Source organism: Solenopsis invicta, chromosome 10 (assembly GCF_016802725.1).
Source record: "Solenopsis invicta isolate M01_SB chromosome 10, UNIL_Sinv_3.0, whole genome shotgun sequence".
NCBI classification, from domain to species: domain Eukaryota; kingdom Metazoa; phylum Arthropoda; class Insecta; order Hymenoptera; family Formicidae; genus Solenopsis; species Solenopsis invicta.
Window position 1 is genome coordinate 15,684,991 of NC_052673.1, and position 17,259 is coordinate 15,702,249.

General features: G+C 37.6%; 2 protein-coding genes across 5 annotated transcripts in view; both read right to left on the minus strand.

Moving 5' to 3' along the window:
- Positions 1–1,835: 1,835 nt before the first annotated feature.
- Positions 1,836–9,839, minus strand: LOC105197852 (oocyte zinc finger protein XlCOF7.1). The gene is made up of 4 exons (XM_026131621.2): positions 9,185–9,839; positions 7,021–7,167; positions 6,849–6,938; positions 1,836–6,771 (listed from the first exon to the last, which is right to left on the minus strand). The coding sequence occupies exons 1-4, from the start codon at positions 9,347–9,349 to the stop codon at positions 3,085–3,087; spliced, it is 4,089 nt and encodes a 1,362-aa protein (XP_025987406.2). The 5' UTR covers positions 9,350–9,839; the 3' UTR covers positions 1,836–3,084.
- Positions 9,840–15,085: 5,246 nt separating this feature from the next.
- LOC105197851 (ras-related protein Rab-37) overlaps positions 15,086–17,259 on the minus strand; it is a 159,274-nt gene continuing 157,100 nt past the window's right edge. For all 4 annotated transcript variants that reach the window (XM_011164422.3, XM_011164420.3, XM_011164423.3 and 1 more), the window contains one exon: positions 15,086–17,099. In XM_011164422.3, the coding sequence (XP_011162724.1) occupies positions 16,982–17,099 (118 nt within the window). In that variant the 3' untranslated portion in view covers positions 15,086–16,981. The remainder of the gene's footprint in view (positions 17,100–17,259) is intronic.

The following is a 17,259-nucleotide window of genomic DNA, read 5'->3' on the forward strand; positions in this document are numbered from 1 at the left end:
TTAGGATAAGACGGAAACAACAATACGACCGCAACCGCGAGAGACTCGCATATCAAGTTGCAAAAAGAGGCGAACAATCGCACCGAGACAGGAAGACGAGACGGAAGAACAGTGAAAATTTGGCCTAATCTACGTCTCTATATCGATGTACGTTAATCTACCTGTTTGATCCATGTCGCGCTGCCGATCATACGCGCATCATGCGGTACGTCACGCGCCCGGCGGGAAAGAAAGCGCGAGGCGTTTGTATTAAAATTCCCGATAGCCCCCTCGTCACATCCACCGCTATGCAGATATACCGCATAATGCGTTAACAGCGCTCACCTGACATCTGACATCGCGCACACACTCGTCCGCACACGCACGCGGGCAAACGTGGCTCTCGATGCACTCCGGCGATGATTACGCGGCGACACAGGACGCATATATAAGATGCGACGAGACACTCGCGATATACGAATGAGCGTGACGAGCGTGAGCGCGATGTTCTCGCGCACCTTTTCTCGCCATCCTATAGTGAGAAAAAGAATAAAGAAAAAGAAAAGAAAAAAAAAGAATCACCCACCCGACGCGTTGTTATGACATAAACTGCGCGCGTACCCGCCCCCACCCGCCCCTCATCGCTAATTACTGTCGTTGTTAATGATTAATTGTCGGCGTTACCGCAAGTACGATTATCGATATACAATTATTGTCTCTGAATTTAGCGAGTTGATACACTCTGATTGTACGACGCGAAATCGTGCAACGGTTCACTTTATATTTCTACATTAATGCATACCTATAATAATAATAAAAAGAATAATGATAGTAATAATACTCTAATAATATATACACATAAATATATATAATATACATATACTTAGTGAGAGACGGAAGTTTTCCATCCCGTTAATAAACAAAAAGATATATAGCAAAGGAGTATAAACAAATAAATAAATAAATATATATATATACATATATATATATTGATAAACCCGGAAAATGGAAAAAATAAGTACGACATATAAATATATATATATCTATATACATGTGTATAATAGTCTATAATTTTTCATATTGTTGTACGGATTTTTAAGTTTATATTAAAATGTTTTGTGCATTCATAAAAAAAGGAAGTACCAAATATTTGTGTGATGAATTCTTTACCCATCTGCCTTCATCCTTGTCATATTTTCCTTATTTTCGCCGAATATTCTAATGTTACATGTCACTATCTTTCGCTCATGAATAATAAAGAATAACAATGTTTAAATTATTATATATATATATATATATAGTTCCATGCAAAATAGTGAATAACTTAATGCTGGACCAATAGTTTGTCAAGCAAAAGATTTGATTTTGATTTTTCGAATTGTTATCTCAAATATAACACTAGAAATTTTGAGTTAGAAAATGTTAAATTGTAGAAACAAAATTACTCAAAACAAGAACCTAATCTCAATTTTAATTGGAATTATAAACAAATATGAATCGTTCTGTAAAGTTTAGAATTTTTTTTCTATAAAAATTGTAACTGTAACAAAATCAGGAAAAAGTAAAGATTCACTGAAACATTGCGAGCAATATTAATATTAAATTGACAATGAATTAATTGATGTATAAGCTATATTTATTTAGTTTCTATGTACTTTCTGAAAATTTTACTCAATTTTATTCCTATGACACAGCTTTTTTTCGTTATTGTAACAAGTATTTTTTTTGTTTATATTGAGTTACTATTTAAAATATAAATAATCTATACGTAATCTCAAAATTAGAGAAAATAATATAATATAATGGGAACTCAATCTAATGACCAGTCCTAGAAACTGAATGACAAGAATCGATAATTCCTTTTTCTTTCTTTTATTGCTATAATTCATACATTGGAAATACAAATACGTAGTTAGTAACTAATGTAACGCATAGCTAATGCAGCTTAAGAAGATGAAAGAAAAGAACAAAAGGAACGAAGACGCGCAAAATTGTCAAATTAAGCAAAAACAATCAAAAAAAAGGGAGATTCTTAATAAATACTGTTACATATAAGCAAGATATTTATGATTTTTATTTGCATACATATATAATGATAGTTCTACCCAATGTATCTATAGTGTAGATAAAGAAATTTAAGCAATTATTGTGTAATATCCCCGAGGTGGTTATCATCATTATCACTGCAACCAGGTAAGGATATTGAGAAATGTACCAAAATTCGATTAATTTAATTTAATTATATTTAGATAATTTAATTATATTTAAAATTATTCTATTTATTATGCCTTTTTAAAGAAAAATTCCTAACATACACACGTTAAAATCGATAGCATGATACACGTGAACAAACACATTAAAAGTTTAATCTCCTGGAAAAATTGGTCATGCAGGTATACCTGACTGCAGCGATCAACTTATCGTAACTGCACCGAGAGGTTGCAAAGTTTCATGAATTCACCATATATATAGTTTATTCTATAGCCACTTCGATATTTACATACCTCATTGGTCGCAGTTATACAGTCGCTATATGAAACAGTTATGAATTGAAACAAATTATTCATACATAAATTTTCGCCTGTAAAATTATTCGCAAAATAAGTTTTATTAACGTAACAATATGTACAGGATAACCTATTTCAATTGCACATCTCAAATATTTTAATTATTTATGTTAGAAAAAAAATAAACTAAAAAATATATTTAAACAAAGTATATTTTGAATATTTTCAAACAAAATTACTATATGTGAAGTGTGCAATTAAAATACTACACCTCCTGTATCTTAAAATAATGTATTTGTTTTCTCATTATTTAAGTTCACGAAATTATGGTAACAATACTTGTACCTTTTTTTTCTTTCATTTTACATGTCAATTGATATAAAGATGCGGAATTTGCAAAAAATTATTTCGTTAAATAATAATTGTTCGACTCATTGAGAAAACAAATTATAATGCTAATTAATACAATTTAGGAATATACCGCTTATATATAAGCGTGTGGAAAAAATCATGATGAGGTCTATTGATTTTTATGATTGTAATTAAAAAATCTTTTTTCCTGTCTGGCCCAATCAATGTCCAGGCTTTAACAATGATTTTAATCGGCATTCTCATGGAACTTTATATAGTGTATCTTCAGAGCTCTGTTGTTGGGATATTTGACGTCACATTCCGGGCAAGTAGCTCCGATTGCGTCTTTCACTACGTAAGTGCTCAGATTGACCTCTCTATGGAACGTCTTGCTATCGGCCTGGTACACCGTATTGTGAACATTAGTAATATGGGTTATGATGGATTCCTTATTGAAGACATGGCACTGCTTGCACAGTTTGCAACTGTACATCACGTTATTGTAGGCCACTTCGTAGGTAGGAACTTCTCTTGGTCGTTCGGGTGTCGGAAGCGACAATCTGTCATTGTTCGATGCGTTGCTAGCTTCGGACTGTGCTGCCTTCTTGTGCTTGATCGTGAAATGCTGTCGCAGATTCGACAAACCAGGGAATTCCTTGAAACAGATGTTGCACGAAAATTTGCCGTCATCGGTGGACATCGGTATGCATTCGGGTATCGAGTCTTTATTTCCACGGGCCTTGTGGACGGTTTGCTTGTGCTTGTACAGAACGCTCATGTTAGGGAACATTTTCTTGCAAACGTGACACATGACCGGTTTCCTTCTTTCACCAGCAAAGTCCATAGCGAAAGGAGAAAGCTTAGCCTGTGAATTGTCATTTTCGATGACATGGTCATATTTCGTACGCTTTGTCCTCGGCTCATCCTCAAACGATGCTCGATTGTTGTACAGCTGTTGTTGGTGCGGGCGCTGTGGATTCTGCAGCTCACTGTGGAAGGTGAGTTTGTGCCGCTGCAGAGATTGACTGCTAGAAAAAACTTTGCGGCAGAAGTTGCATAAGAATTGTGTAGCCATCGGTTTTCTAGCTAAAGATTGGAATTTGAACGAAGCTACAACGGTAGCCTTGTGAAGCCTCTTGTGCTTCCATAGAACCTTCTTTGAACTATAAGATTTGCCGCATACGTCGCAGGAGAATGTCTTTTGTATGTCACTGAGAATCGGATTGGCCTTGTGCCATCGCATATGAGAAGCTAGAGTTTCTTGATCAGGGAAAATATTGGTGCAGAGTTCGCATTGAAGCTCGTCGTTAGAGAAACTTTTTTCTGCTTTGTTGCGGGCGCAGTGGACGTCCCACAGATGGGTTCTCAACTCTGTGACGTCGTTAAATTTATCATTGCATACTTGACATTGGAAATTTCCTAATGTCCTCTCTGGCGATTGAAGTGGAGGATTAGGGAATGATTTCCGTGCTCTCGCCGGCCGTTCTGAAATCTCACCAGATTCAACATTGCTCGGTACCTTCTGCGTATTTTTAGGTGACTTCTGATTGCCCAGTATAAACCGAGTACTCAGACGCGAGTTGGCGCGATTATGCCAACCCCTGTGTATTTTTAAAGATGCTTCTTCGACAAAGACTTTGCCGCAGATATCGCAGGCATAACCAGTCTGTGATTTTTCGAGATGAGCAGTACGGAAGTGATAAGAGAAATTTGATTGGAAGACAAAACTCTTAGGGCACTGCGGACATTGTATCATTGTCTTCTTGCTGTTGTGCTTGACCATCATGTGATTTTCGTATAGATCTTTACGCATGAACATTCGCGAACACTCGACACAATCATAGATCTTAGAATTTCGGTGAGCTATTTTGACATGTCGTCGAAGATTAGCGTAACTTGACATCACCTTACCGCACTCGCCACACTTGTGAATTTGAGTACCAGGATCAGAAACAGCACTAGCATTCATATCGAGTCTAACGTCCTCTTCTAAGTTGCCATATTCCACGCAAGAGACATTGGCGTTTCTTTCGTTCGGGTCCTCAATACCGTGATCCTTCATGTGAATCTCCAAGGCACCGGCGCTGCTGAACATACTACGGCAAATAGCGCATGAGTATATTTTTACTTTTAGATGGAGAGTCCGATGCTCATTCAACTCGGCCTTTGTAGAGAACTCCTGGGGGCAGAGCGGACAACTGAATTTCTGACTTGATATTCGCGAACTCATTCTTGACTTGGTATTTGTTTCGTAAGCATTACGTTCCTTCAATGGTGTCTGAACTGTATTCTGCGAAGTATCGTCATACTGCATTTGCTGATTACTTTGCAGATTACTTTGCACTGCTTCGCGATGAGTCTCGTGATGAATCAGGAAATCGCTAGGCGATCGGAACTTGGAAAAACACACGGCACAAATAAAATCCTTCTTCTTATGCTCTGATGTAAAGTGATAATGGAACTTATTAAATACAAGAAACGTCATGTAACAATGTACGCATTTATATAATGTTCTGCTTTGCGGATCCAACTGCTTACACATCTCCTTGTGTTTAAGCATATTGGGCCGATATCGGTAGATCATGCCACACAGATCGCAGACATGATTATGCATTGGATCGCCGTTTTTGTAAGGCAGTCCATCAACATTTTTATTGGGCACGCTGCTTTTCCCGGATGGCAACGGCGCCATCGGCTTCAGTTTGGGCGGGGCTCGCGCCGGCCCCATCATCTCCTCATATTGCTTGTCAGAATGTTTCGACAAGTGACTGAGCAACTCCTTCCTCCCCTGCATTGAGCGCAAACACATGTTGCATGTAAAGTATCGCTCATTACCGATTTTTGGTACGACTAGGGCGATCTTCATAGCACATTCAAAGGAAGCTCCGCAATGTAATTGATACATCGATCGATCTGGAAATTCTGTCAGACAGGCGATACATGTATACGGCCTCAAATCCGGCAAATGTTGACGTATGTGAGAAAGGGTGCTGCGTCGATCGTTAAAAGTCTGTTCACAAGAGTAGCAAGAGAAAGTCTTTAGTTGACTAATAATGTCCTGTTGGACTTGCGTTAGTGGTGAGTCCTTTTCCATGCTGACAAGTTCATCTTCCAAATCTTCAACCATCTCTTCGTCATCATTCTGTGACTCTAAATTCCCGATACCATTTTCTTTACTGTGAAACCTTTCCATGTGCTTCATAAACGAATACTTAGAATGTAGAAATATCTGACAATGCGTGCATTTTTGCTTAAAGACACGCGTTCCTCTGAAGTGAGTGTGAGGCCCACGTCTCAACTTCTTTTTAGGCGGTGCGCCAGCTAAGTTGGACTTCTGTGTGGAATCGGCTTCCATGACTATGTCCTCTGTCTCATCTGCCATGGAATTCAACAGTAACTCATTGCTATTCGTGGATTCTAATTCTACGGTACAATCGGTATCATCATCTTGCGGTTCGCTCTTAATAGAACACAGAGCAATGGAATCCTGCTGATTCGTTTGACTTTCTTCTTTATCAATCTCCTTTTCCACTTCTACAGTCTCAACAAGTGGAATTGATTCAGAATTTTCATTAGTATCGTTAGCATCATTATCAGTTACATCTTGCACGTCATTACTATCTGTTACATCTTGCACGTCATTATTATCTGTTACATCTTGCACGTCATTATTATCTGTTACATCTTGCACATCGCTGTTACTTATTACATCTTGCACATCGTTGTTACCTGTTACATCTTGCATATCGCTGTTATCTGTTACATCTTGCATATCGCTGTTATCTGTTACATCTTGCATATCGCTGTTATCCATTACATCTTGCACATCGTTGTTATCTGTTACATCCTGCATATCGTTGTTAGCTGTTACATCTTGCACATTGTCATCTTTGTCATCATTAGAGTCATTATTTTCTACTTCCTGAGCTGGTAACTGCAGAAGAGAACAGATAATATTTACATAGATTTTTTTTATCATAACAGCTTCATCAAATAAAAAATAATACTTACTGATTGTTCCAAATTATTGGTGATCTCAGATATAATTTCTACATTATCTTCATAATCAAAATCCATTGGTTCATCCTTAATTGTTATAACCTGCAAATATTGGAAAGATGCGAGAATAATAGTAAAAATGACAAACTATATTATATTTTAATATATTTAAAATTCCACATACCATAGGGTTTGATTGTATTTGATTTGCCAGCCATTCTTGTAGTTTGTCTTGAGAACGCAGACATGACTCCTTGTAAGTATGCCATTGATTGACGTTTTTCACGCAATTTGCGCATATCAATGTGGACAATTTATCAGTTGTTAAAATCTAAAAAAGCACATTAATCGATAAAAGGTTTCAACAAGAACTTTAAATCACAAGTTAAATATACAAGATTTGCAAATCTAGTTGTGCATTTTGTTGCATTCTACAATTTTCTTTTTATGTCCCTTTGTTTCCTTAGAACTTTGTTTATATTTATTCGCTCTTAAAAGCATACTTAAAATATTTTTAAAATTTAGAAAGAAATAAATTTAAGATCTTAAACCCCCAGTAGTTATAATCAAGTCTTATATTTAAGGTCATCTAAAATACTTCCATCTTAAAATGTCATCAACCAATCGCGGAACCATATTAGCATCTTAAGACATTACTGAAGGTGATCTTGAAATCAGAATCGACTCTGAATACCACTTTTAATTGCATTTTCTGTTTCTAATAAATATGACTAATGCATATGTGCACTCATCAATAAAAATATTCAAGTTAAATTTAAAATTAAGAAAAATAAGAAAAATAGGAAACTTCTTGATTTTACTTTGATAAATTTTAGTTCCTAATATTTGACCTATTTACTCATAGTATCTTAATGCCCATGAAATCATTCCTATTAACATAATCCTTGTCACATAGGTTCGTGGGAACTCTTACTGAATTTGCTGTTTAAGTTGTTTGATGGCTCGATCATAAAAAGAAATGTTATTATAAAATGATTTCTGATATCATATAATTATAATGCATATCTTAGGTCTTCTTTTTTATATTTTTTGTTTTATAATTTTTGTTTTTAATCATTATGAAATATACATTTAACGCAGTATGGAAACGTGGTAGTTCATATTGTTTCAGCTTCTTCTTTGTAGCTGTAACTAGTGTATGTAACCAGATACAACAAAAAAAGTAGCTTTGCAACTATTGTACAATTTTTTAATATGATTGGTTTATACATTCAGATCTGGCAGGAATTAAGGGTAAAAGCTAATCATATTAATAAATTTTATAACATTTTGAAAGCTGCTTTTCCCATTTAATGCAACGAAAAATTGTATGTGAAATTATACTCGAAACAGATAAGCATTTGAAGTTTGGCAAAAGTAAGAAGTCTGCTCTTTTTAACAGAAATTTGTGCATTATTCATTTTTTATTGGAAAAAAGGAGGAAAGATGAACCATGCAGTTTTAAGTTATAATAAGGTTATTATTTGTTAGAACTTTCTTAGACCTGAAAAGATGAGCTGGAAACTGTACCTACTCTTTTCCTTTCAAGATATATCTTTATCTTATCTCTATTCTTTTTTTCAGTTGAAGAGAAAAAGAGAAAAAATGGACTAGGCAAGTTCAGGTAAAAGATAAACAAATTTAAAAAGATCTGATACAATCCAGTTACGTAGATCTTATATTAGACAATTATTTTCGATTTTTATATACAAGATCATCTTTAATATTATCTTAGGACATTATAAATCGATTAGAAAACCATGTAAAACATTATTTTAGGTAGTAAATAAGAATTGATTATAAACATTAACCTAAAATTTCCTTGCACAATGTAAATTAACTCCGTTTAACTCACTTTCTATCATTTTCAAAGCGTAATAATTAAAAAAAAATTAAAAGTTAAACCAAATTAAAATTAATCTACATTGATGCAAGTGGACCTTGACATCCCAACTTTTGTTCAAAACTCCAAGCGTCAGCAAGCATCAACGAGAATGACTCTCACACCGAGAAATATCTGAAGTATTAAAATTCTCATTCGCTTATTTACGGAAATGAGATAGATGCTACAATTGTGATTTATTGTGCTATAATTGCAAAAGAAAAAAAATTAAAGGAAACAAAGTACGAATAACGCGTTTGGAAGGAAAAGTCGCACGAGTCTCGATTTAAGTCCGCCGTCCGAATCGGCTCTCGTACAAATATAACCTCGAAAAGTGGTGGGTGACGTACTCCGGCGAGGCTTCGTCGTCCTCGGTCGCGTGACGACCGGGGACTCTCGGAGGGTTACGATGGTCTCATCGCGTTTTATTATGCGAAAGAGAGATGTGGATTACGCGCGTACGCACCTGGATGGATAGACAGGTCTGGATCTTGGTGGCCAACGGCACACCAGACGAGCCTTCCTTCTCATCGTCTTGTGTTGCGAACACCGAGGACCTAGGCCTATCCGTGGAAAGGCACAGTCTGCAGACATTCTCCACACTCTCGATCTCGATCACGTCCTCGTCCATCGCGGATTACGCCAACTCGGCGCGGGACGACACCACAATCAGGACGCCGTCGCCGACGCCACGTACTCCTCCTCGGAAGACTCCCAGGTTAGGGACGCAGCGTTTTGTTTGCGGCTAACGGAGGGATTAGAATATGGCCCGATGCCGGGAAGACAAGCGGAAACCGTTTACGAGCGTGCAGCTTCTAGGAGACGCACCAAGATGGCGCGATCGGACGCTTCGGGACCACGTTTGTCGTTCCTTAGATCTCAAAATCAGTCTGTCTTTGTCTCGTGTATTACGATTTACCATACGTGAGACAAAGATAGACTTATGTTGAAATACAGTAATATGTTGAAAGAATTATGACTATGAAAAATTTGGACATTAAAGATTTTATAAACGCGCACTCCACTTGACGCTCGCAACGTTTGCAAGCATTATTTGTCCTCGTATAATATTCGATAAACAGCAAGGATGAAAAGATTCCAATTAAATAGAACACCCTTATTAAGTTAGCCCCTCCATCCCATCAGCGCAAAATTAATTTTAAAATATTTCAAAAATAAGTACTAATTAGGTGCTAAAGTCCGAAATTAGCTCGAACCGTTTAGCAAAAAAATAAAAAACATTGGGTGGGGTTGGTTTAACATTAACAAAAAAATAATAATAATAAATATTTATTATGTAAATGAATAAGCAAATACAGTGGAATTAAATGTTAATTAGACACTTCAAGAAATAATGAAAAACAATCAAAAATATTACAGAATTTAGAAGCTGCTCGCGCAGTTGACTGACAAGACCAAAGTGATCTTAGAAAATTAGATGCTCGGATAAATTTGGTATTAAAAAATCTTTTTTTTAATTTCTTACTCACCGACACGACGCGCAGCAGCGGAGACGTAACACCACGTTGGCCTGTAACGCACAAATACGAAATTTTGGATAAACGCTAGATAACGACACAATTAACATTAAAAAATTAATAATTCTTTATGCGTCACGGAAGTATAATATTCGTCTTGTAAAAGTAGATTATTAAATAAAAGATTACGTAATTTCTGCGAAGAAGTTTTCTCGCGAGCATAAAAATACTTTCGTAGAAAATCATAAAAAGTTTCTTTTTTATTGTACAAATTATTCGGATACTTGTATGAATCATTCGAAACAGGCAATTCAAATAAGCAGAAGAGACAATTAAACAATGTAATTGACATAAATATCCTCAACCACCGTGCATATCAGTGGGGCTATTACGGTTCCTGAAACGAGGTAAAAATTATAAAAGTGAGCAAATTCACTAGTTGACCAATGAAGTTATAAATATTCTAGTAAATTTGCTCACTTTGGTAATTTTCACCTCGTTTTAAAAACCGTAATAGACTCCCAGGACACTTACATGGGAATAACGATTTTGTTAAAGTATATAAATACTTAGCTTGATACAGATCTAAAAATAATTTTATTGGATCATCAAAATAATTATGATGGAATGTTTAAACGTGATGAGCAATGTTGTAAAAAATTTTAACATTTTAGCAGTTCAGTTTAATGCTCTAACAAAATTATTTTTAGATCTGTATCCAAGTAAATTTAGACACTTTAGCAAAACCGTTCTTTCCGTGAATGGAAACTTATTACTATTAATTTCAAACGCTATTTTTTGCAACATTACAATTTAATTGTGATCATTAAGTACTTAAAGATACTTATATGTTAGATTATTTTAAGTATAAATATCATGTACTCTACCTCGTGGTTGCTCCGCCGTTGCTCGATGCCTCCCAGGTCCTCCAGGTCCTCCTCCTCCTCCTCCTCCTCCTCCTCCTCTTTTGTCCTGCTTGTTCCTTTTTTATGGCACTGACACTCAATTACAAAAACACTACTTTATAGACAGCAATAATCACGACGATCACGCAACATCCTGGACGACACTCCCGTGCAGTTCATTACATTGCGACAACGAGAAATTAACACGCAATAACAAGCGTTATTTGCATCACTGTTACCCGTGACGTTGGCGTCGCCGCCGGAGAAGTTAACGCGGTAAACGACGAATCTCGAGTGCAGGAGTCGGTACGCGCGGTTACTTTCACGCCGCGCGGCGTAACATAACCTTTCGATAGCCGCGCGACCGTTGCTAACCGATGCAGCACCGGGCGATTATTATGTCCGCGTTTTCACGTAAGCTGATAAACGTACGAAATAACACTGAGAACAAACACCTGCAGATCAAAAAATGCGATCGACCGACGGCCGACGGATCACTTATGCCGTCGTTCGCGCTTGAACGGTGTCTCACGAAATTTGCAATCCAACAAGTTACCGGTGCACTTATGAGTACAGCGGTATTTATCTGACATGAAAATCGCATGGCATCTTGCACTTGCACAACACTTACGATTATTCGCGAACTGCGATCTTCGTCATTCGGCACCCGACGGCAATGACGTTAGCCAACGGACGATTCTCGAACGATAGGGACGCGCGGACACCTTCATGCGATACCTTCACCTCGCCGCGGCTCGCGACATAATCTTTGCTAACGCACAACGCGCACGCACGTCTCCGGACGATTATTACGTCCGCATTCTCACGTACGCTGATAAACGTACGAAATAACACTGAAAACAAACACTCGCGGATCAAAAAATGCGATCGATCAACTAGCAATGGATTACTGTCGCCGTCGCTCGACGAGTTTCGGTCGAACGGCAAAACTCACAAAACTCGCGATCCAGCAATAGATTACTAGTACACTGGTGAGTGGTAATCACCTCTTGATATAAAAATTGCACGATGCTTCCGATCACCCGATGTTGACCGACGCACAGTTTATTAGCGCCATTAGCAATCAGTGCGGTCATTTTCACGCGACTAGTGCGACCCCCTACTAAGTAGGCGCCTATAGTTACTAGAGAGTCGCGGTAGTCGCGAAGATGACCACACTGATTTTTAATGGCGCTAATAAACAGTGAGTCGACAGCGGATGATTGAAGCATCATGCAATTTTTATATCAAGAGGTGATTACCGTCGTGTTCATCAGTGGCTGCAATCTGTTTGTTAAACCGCGAATTTCGTGAGAGTCCGTTCAACTGAAGCTCGTCGAGCGACGGCGACGGTGATCCACCGTCCGTCGGTCGATCGCATTTTCGTCCACGAGTGTGTTTTTCAGTGTTATTTCGTACCTTTATTAGCGTACGTGAGAACACGGACGCAATAATCGTCCGGAGTCGTGCGTGCGTACTGTGCGTTAGCAACGATTGCGGCCATCGGACCAAAGCTTGCGTCGCTCGTCGTGGCGAGATGAAGGTATCGCATGAAGTTGTCCGTGCGTCTCCATCGTTCGAGAATCGTCCATTGGCTAACGTCATTGCCGTCGGGTGCCGAATGACGCGGATCGCAGCTCACTTGTCGTTTCACGTTAATTTCTCATTATCGCGACATAATACAGTGCGCATTGTGCACTTCGGTAGTGTTGTTATCAAGGTGATTACCGTCGTACTCACAATGTACCAGCAACTTGTTAGATCGCGAGACACCGTTCGATGAAAGTTTGCGCAAGCGACGGCGTCGGTGATCCATCGGTCGATAGCATCTTTCAATCCGCGAGTGTTTGCTCCGTCATATCATACGTTTATCAGTGTACGTGAAAATACGAACATAATCGTCTAGAAATGCACGTGTGCTGTGTTAACGATGGCCGCGGCCAACCGGTCGAAGGGGTTATGTTCCGCCGCGCAGCGCGGCGTGAAAATGACCGCGCGTACCGACCCCTGCACTCGAGGTTTATCGTCTACCGCGTTAACTTTCCCAGTGGCGACGCCGATGTTACGAGTGATGCGGATAACGCTGGTCGTTTCGCGTTAACTTCCCGTTGTTGCAATATAATAAACTGCGCGTCGTGCACGGGAGTATCGTCGTGCGATTGTCGAGGTAATTACGGCTGACCATAAGTAGTTAATGTTTTCGTAATTGAGTGTCGGTGCCATAAAAAAACAACAAGTAGGAACAAGAGAGGAGAACCTGGGAGGCATCGAGCAACGGCGGAGCAACCACGAGGTAAACGAGTACATGATTTATAAGTTAGATTATTTTACTAAATTTTTAGATATTTTAGCAAAACCGTTCTTTCCGTGAATGGAAACTTATTACTATTAATTTCAAACGTTGTTTTTTTACATTAAAATTTAATTGTAATCTTTAACTAAGTATGTAAAGATCACAATTAAATTTTAATATTTAATAATAGCGTTTGAAATTAATAATAATAAGTTTCCATTTAAGCAAAGAACGGTTTTACTAGAGTATCTAAAAATTTAATTGGATACAGATCTAAAAATAATTTTGTTAAGTCATCAAACTGAATTGTTAAATGTTAAAATTTTGTGCAATTTTGCTCATCACGTTTGAACATTCCGTCATAATTATTTTGATGGTCCAATAAAATTATTATTAGATCTGTATCCAGCTAACAAAAGTATTTGATCAATTGAGATAAATATCCTCAGTGACCGTACGGTATAATAAGAGTTGCGACAGTTGAATCCAATTTTTTGATTAATTCGTATTTTATAATTCGATACATTTCGGATAATTTTGTATATTATACTTTTCATATATGTATTTTCGAAAAATAAAGGTGTAAAGAAAAGAAAGAGATGGATAGCTATAAAAAAAATGAGTTTACATCGTCATTTCATTGTTCTTCTTGCTCATACGTATACGCGAGAAAGAAAATACTTTTATCTCTTTCTATCCGCCATTTTTATCCACATTGTAGCTTTTATTACTCTTATTATACGATTTCTACACACCACGAATCTATCGAAACAGTCACGTAGTCGATGATACATTATGCATGCGCATATCTCACCGTTTGAAGGGATTTTTTTCCTCGATATCTCAACACTCCGCATGGTCATTTGAACTTCCCATGAAAATACAACCATAAATTCAAGCTCAACACGCTGTGGATTCTTGTATGCATTTACACCTATGTAGATACGCTGTGTAGACAATCAATATTTGAGAAAAAGAAGAAATTAGATGCAACATAATGTAAAACTATTGGAGAACTAAGAAAACTAAGGATGGCAAAATAAAACTCATTTGGACACTTTGACAGCCTTCAATTTTTATTTTAATCGGTGATTAAATATCGAATTTATTTTAATTGTAACAAATATATTGCGTGTCTGATAGATACATAAAACAGTGAAAATTCTTTAAAAAAGCTCATTCTTTATTATTTGTATAATATTAAATAATTAAATGTTACATAATTAAATATAAGAAAATAAAAATTAAAAAGCCTAGTTATTGAATTTTTTACACATAGGTTCTCCAATTGTTTTGCCTATTGTGTATCTCACTCTCTTCTTCTTCATTGGAATGCTTGGAATATATTTCAATGTATGATTGATTGAGACCAAAAAATAAAAAATTGCCAGATCAATATAAAAAACTTTTCCATCAACGATTTATTTGCGATGGAATTTTTTTTCAACTTCGTTATCTAAATGTTTCGAGAAATTGCAGAAAGAGATAATTTATTCTATTTTTATTAAAAACGATCGATCGAGAAAAAAAGCGTCTTTATATTTTTATCTGAAATATTTCCATAATAACAAATAAATAAATTCGATAAATTTGTTTTTTTTTCCAAGTTCAAATCGAAGTAACTTTTGCTCGCGAAGATTATGATGATGGAAGGGTGGGAATATAAAAGGGATAAGTTAAAAAGGGATAAGTTATAGGTTTGGTCGACTTTTATTTCATATATTCTCTCTGATATACATTTGATACATGAAATTGTCATTTGTACACTGCAGGTAAGACAGATTGCATGTCATATACATCAGGATGTAACATACGCGATATATTCCGTCAATCTTCTGCCTAAACCGACTTCAAATTCTGTCCGGATTTTTCCGTTTGCTATAAAATTAACGTTCGCGCGCGTGTCCGGTACTTCCGTTAATTCTATCGCAAAATAAAGGCTTGGACAAATCAAGAGTGATTAAACGGTCCATCGCGGTAACGATCTTGATAGCGCTTTATTGAACAGTATTAAGTTTATTGACTCTTCAACAGACAGCAGTCCTCAACTTTGCTTAGAATTCTGACACGATAACGACTGATAAATTTCCTTCATTCCTCCATGTTGCGGATAACTATTTTCACTCTAGTCAATACCCCAACTCTAATATTACATAAATATCAGTTTTTTTCGATTACAAAACATGCTTATGCGTTTGATAACATTCGCGAAACGTGTACATCACAGATTTCTATGGAATCTAGATCGCCAGCGATATCGCAATTTGTCGCGAGTTCTCGGCAGGCGAAACGGCGAAGTAGCATTGGCGTATAAACACCGTCTACTCTAAAAAAAGATTTTACAGTTTGCTGAGATGACGGTAACGACGATTTTGGATTCGTTAAAAATGACCGCCACCCTCCTCTCTCGTTTGTCTCACTTTCGTCTTTCAGAGTTAACAGTTTACTTATGCAGTATGCGTATGGAAGTCTGTGACGTACTCTCATCGACTATCAAGAAGAAGAGAGAAGAGAACGAAAGAAGAGAGGAGGAAAGTTCGCAGGAAAACTCGAGCGTGTTCGCGCGCCACTCCGTTCGACGGTGCCGCGAATTGTTTTTTCAACGCTCTTTCTACGAGATGGAACTTCTCTCTCCCTCTCTCTCTCTTTCCTCCTTTCTCTCTGTCTCTTTCGACACGCGCTACTTCGCAACTACTTGGTACGTCGACCGAGCTTGCATTGATATTTTGTCTTCGCTCACGCAGGCACCGCGAGAGAAACGCAATCGCGCCGAGCTGTAACTCGTAACAAGCATATTGTATGCAAATCGAAGATTATTCGCGCTCCTTTGTTGCGAACAGCGAGCGCTAATGGAGCACAACGTAACGAACGATTACGGAATCGGTGTACGACAATCGACGTTACAACTTATGCTCGGCGATCGTTTAATGATCGCTTTGAGCACTTAACGATATATATGTATATATATATATGCATTATATATGTACGCGGATGTGGCGCGTACACGAAATTAGAACCATCAAGCTAAAGCCTTATCTATAGGTGTCCTGCGTGTGAAACTCTCTCTAGCCTCTTAGAACTATTCACATTAATATACAGCGTGTGCGAGTAACCATTGACACATGTTTGCTTACGTTTAACGAGAACTCCGCGTTCCTCCCGATGCTATACGTTAAAAAAAAACTCAGCTCTCCGATCTCAATTCATTTAACAACGCAAACGATTTCGTATTCATCGATCCTTTCGATAACGCGGTTTGCGTTAACGTTTATGACGTTTTATGAAATAATACCTCCCGCGTTTCCCGAGAACATACTGATCACTCTTCGTGGTTCCGATTTCCGATTCACCCGACGAACTTGGATCGATCTGCCTGTGTGGTTGTGGTTTAGTCGGAAAGTTACTCTATGAATCGAGTATAAAATTCATACTGTCCCGCAACGAATGTTACACTGATGTTCTCTCACACGAAAATCAAATGAATGCCCGGTCTGCGATTGCAATTTCGCGCCGTATCTCCTCGCGACCAACACGGCTCCGGTTCGCGTATCCCCTTAATTTAACGTAAATAAAAAAAGGAAAGCAGTTCAGGTTGACAGGCAGTTGGAGCTGAAGCAGGAGCTTCGCTGCGATTGCTGGCGCACGTAGTCCTGAACGTTGAATTTTGTCCCATCGGGGCCGTCGCTTTTCCTAGCCTTCAGCTCTCTGAAATTAATCAGTGTCGTTTTAATTCGACTGATTTATCGTACATGCCTAGTCTTTCTACCAAAAACATAAATGAAACCCTTTCTAAGCTCGATTAATTTTTATTTCCGCTCATTCATTTGTTTTTAATTCTTAAAAAATTTTGGCCCATATTCTCAAC

What these genes read in the sequence shown, in the direction of transcription:
- LOC105197852 (XM_026131621.2), bottom strand. Translation starts at nt 9,349, where the DNA reads ATGGACGAGGACGTGATCGAGATCGAGAGTGTGGAGAATGTCTGCAGA. An exon ending in AGACCTGTCTATCCATCCAG is followed by an intron (nt 7,168 to 9,184) that starts GTGCGTACGCGC and finishes GTGCTTTTTTAG; the next exon opens with ATTTTAACAACTGATAAATT. An exon ending in AAATACAATCAAACCCTATG is followed by an intron (nt 6,939 to 7,020) that starts GTATGTGGAATT and finishes CAATATTTGCAG; the next exon opens with GTTATAACAATTAAGGATGA.